General features: G+C 43.2%; 1 protein-coding gene across 1 annotated transcript; it reads right to left on the bottom strand.

Moving 5' to 3' along the window:
- Nucleotides 1–1292: 1292 nt before the first annotated feature.
- On the bottom strand, nucleotides 1293–2359 carry PCYB_143290 (cation diffusion facilitator transporter domain containing protein; the record flags this gene model as incomplete). The annotated part of the gene is made up of 1 exon (XM_004224800.1): nucleotides 1293–2359. A coding segment is annotated over exon 1 (1011 nt), but the record flags the coding sequence as incomplete, so codon positions are not given.
- Nucleotides 2360–3370: the final 1011 nt, after the last annotated feature.

The following is a 3370-nucleotide window of genomic DNA, read 5'->3' as shown; positions in this document are numbered from 1 at the left end:
TTTTTTCGTTGCCTTTATACGAATATAGACATATATACAAACTTGCATTTGTGCAAAAATGCGGCAAATAAAAAGTACAGAGCAGTCGTAGTTTTGTTTTTATAAATTCATCAATTGATTATGTACTGGGAAAAAATTAAGACTAGCAACAAGCGTGCATCCGCACATTTGCGCTTCGTCGCTTGTACACACAACTGTGCCCCTTCTGGAGGCACACATAACAGTTAAAAAAATTAAAGATCACTTTCAGAGCGCCAATTTTGAGGGATGCTTCGGTTAGAGAGACGTAAAGGCACTCACGCGGTGCTCCCACGCAGTGTTCCCATGCGGTGTTCCCACGCGGTGCTCCCATGCGGTGCTTCCCATGCGGTGTTCCCACGCGGTGTTCCCACGCAGTGGCAATTAACGCGCTAGCATTCGCGCATCGGGAGATTTAACAAATACATTTTTAAATTACGGCGAGTAGGGAGAACCCTGTATGAAAGGCTTGGACACACTGACATATACACATAACGAACGAGTTGTGCAACTGCACAGGAGGAACTACTTGTGCGTTTCTGTTTTTAAATTTGAGCACTTAAGGTGGGCATAGGTTTCGCAGTTGGAAATGTTCGAGGGGTAGTCGGTCTGGACAGTGGTATGCAGAATTTTATATTTATTCTGACACAACAAAGTAGCGTTATTTAAAACTGTGTGTGCAAAATTTTTGTGTGCAACTATATGGCACGCGAGGGCTGGTTTTCCAATTGATAGGGACCAAACGTGTAGGTCGTGAACGTCTATAACCCCGGGTATCTTCAGCAGGTCGTTTTTTATATCGATTAAGTTTATGCTCACGGGGGTTCCCTCCATTAGTACGTTTAGAATTTCTTTAATTACTGATATGGTTGTTGAAAAAACGATGAAACAAAAAATTATTGAACAAATGGGGTCGGTGATAGAGTACTTGGGGTTGTACCATATGATCAGCGAGGCTATCATTACTCCTATGTTTTGCAGTAAGTCGCTGATGGCGTGCAGGTATGCCGTCTTCAGGCTTATGCTGTTTAGTTCGTCGTGGTGGTGTGAGTGATGGTGTGCGTGGTTGTGTGAGTGGCTGTGTGCGTGCCTGTGTGAGTGGCTGTGTGAGTGACTGTGTGCGTGGCTGTGTGAGTGGCGGTGCCCGGCCTGCGGGGAGTTCCCCCTCAAGGAATGACTATCGTACGAGTCGCACAAAACATTTTCTTCGCTCTCCTCATTGGAGAGCATGTAGGAACCGTTCGAGGCCATGTTCTTGTCCTTGTGCATGCCACTATGCGAATTTTTTTTTTTTTACTCATGTCTTTTGTTCCATTGCTTTTATTGGCGTATTCATTAATCCCTACTTTAAAAGTATCATCGTCCTTTTGTACATCTTCATCATTCCCAATTTGATTATTATGAAGGAAATCATTCGATGCTGGGTCTAGCAGTGCATGGTGTGTATTTTTAGAATCCTTCTTCCCTGTAGTTGTTCCTTCACCACCACCTGTTCCTCCTGCAGCCCTTGAATCTCCTTTATGGTGATTATCTATATTAATTTGGTTCACGTTTTCATAGTAATCAAAAGCGACGTAGCTGCATGAACTGGTGTTAATTTTCCCGATGGAAATATTATTCTTGTTACATGCCGCAGCATGAGCAGCAGCATCATCGTCATCTGCTATAACGATATCACTATTTATATTTTTGTATTTTCCATTTTTTGCAGAGCAACTAGCATTATTCCCCCATTCCTTTTTGTGATGATCATGCTCATTCGCATCATCACTATGACTGCATCTACGTTGTCCAATAAATTCAAATCCATGTGTGTGCACCTTAAGTACGAAGGCAATGAATATATTCGCTAGCGTACTTACAAAAGCTGTCACAAACATGATGTATCCATCCACGGTCTGAACTTCAAATAATCGAAACACAGCACTGTACAATATGTAGGCAGATAGAGCCCATATAAAAAAAATGGAAAATAAGGCTCCTATTATTTCCGCCCGGTGGTACCCAAAAGACATATCTACATTCCCCTCAAATGTGGAAACATAAATAGAAAATAAATTTAAGGCAAAGGATAGTAAGTCGCAAAATAGATGGGAGGCATCAGTCATTAAGGACAAGGAATTCGCAATAATAGCTGCCACTATTTCTATTATCATAAATATTATACATATTATACTTGCTATGATTAATTTCTTCGTGGCCTTCTTTTGAGAGCTGTCATACAAGTGAGACATCCTGTCGATAAAATTCATGTTTAGTCCATTTTCCAGCAAAGAGCTATCCATTTTGAAAGTTTTTGCGTTTTCGTGGGGAGATTATGGGGGGGGGACTTCTTTTCAGGCTGCGCGGGGTAGCAAAATCAAGGGAGCAATAAGGGGAGCAATGAAGGGAGCAATAAGGGGAGCAATGAAGGGAGCAATAATGGGAGCAATAAAGGGAGCAATAAAGGGAGCAATGAAGGGAGCAATAAAGGGAACAATCAAAGGCAAAGTGAAGGAGAAAAACGGCGTGAGTTCTTCCCAGGCCGGGGGTTCCCCCCAATGTTGTGGTGGAAAAGTGGGGGACGGGTGGGCCGCAGGCCCCTTCTCTGCCGATCCCACTTAATCGGGTTGAGCAGGCGCAGGGTAGCAGCTTGCACATGAGGGGATGTAAAAAAAAAAGAAAACGCGGGTTGGCACTCGCTCGGGAAGTGTCGTTATACGTTCATAGATACATAAGTACATCCGTTCCTATGTTCCTATGTGCACATGCTCACATGTACACATGCGAACTTGCGTTGATGTGTCAAGCCTACCTTTGCCCTACGACACTACGAACTACACATGCGTACGCTCGTTGCAAAGATGCAAAAAGGGGGGGCTTCTTCTAAATGTACTAAAAAAACTGTGCTTTCAAAACGTACTAGCGGGAATGAGCACTTGGTTATTCTAAATGTGGGGGGAATACCTTTACATGTTGTGTATAGTCCAAGAGAGAGGAGCGGAGAAAAAACGAAAAAGAAGGGGGGGGAGGAACAGAAGAGCGTGAATGTGGTGGCCTAGGGCTAGCGTGTTAGGGTGTTAGCGCGAGCAAGTGTACCAAATGTGGGTGACACGCATATGCGTACGTGTGCGAATAGCTACGCAAAGGAAAAAAACTGGTAATCTTATGTACATATGCACATACGCACAAACATTCGTACAAGTAATGTGTTTGCTTATATGCGCAATGTTAAAAATAACCCGAGTGTTTTCTCCCTTTTTTTTTTGGGGGGGTCCTTTTTACTGAACACATGTATTAAAGGGGGTAGAAAATATGCCAAGCTGAGGATATAGCCCTGAGATATTTATTTACCAAAAAAGGAGAGCCAGGG

Source organism: Plasmodium cynomolgi, chromosome 14, assembly GCF_000321355.1.
Source record: "Plasmodium cynomolgi strain B DNA, chromosome 14, whole genome shotgun sequence".
Lineage (NCBI taxonomy): Eukaryota > Apicomplexa > Aconoidasida > Haemosporida > Plasmodiidae > Plasmodium > Plasmodium cynomolgi.
This window is presented reverse-complemented; position numbering and strand designations above follow the sequence as displayed.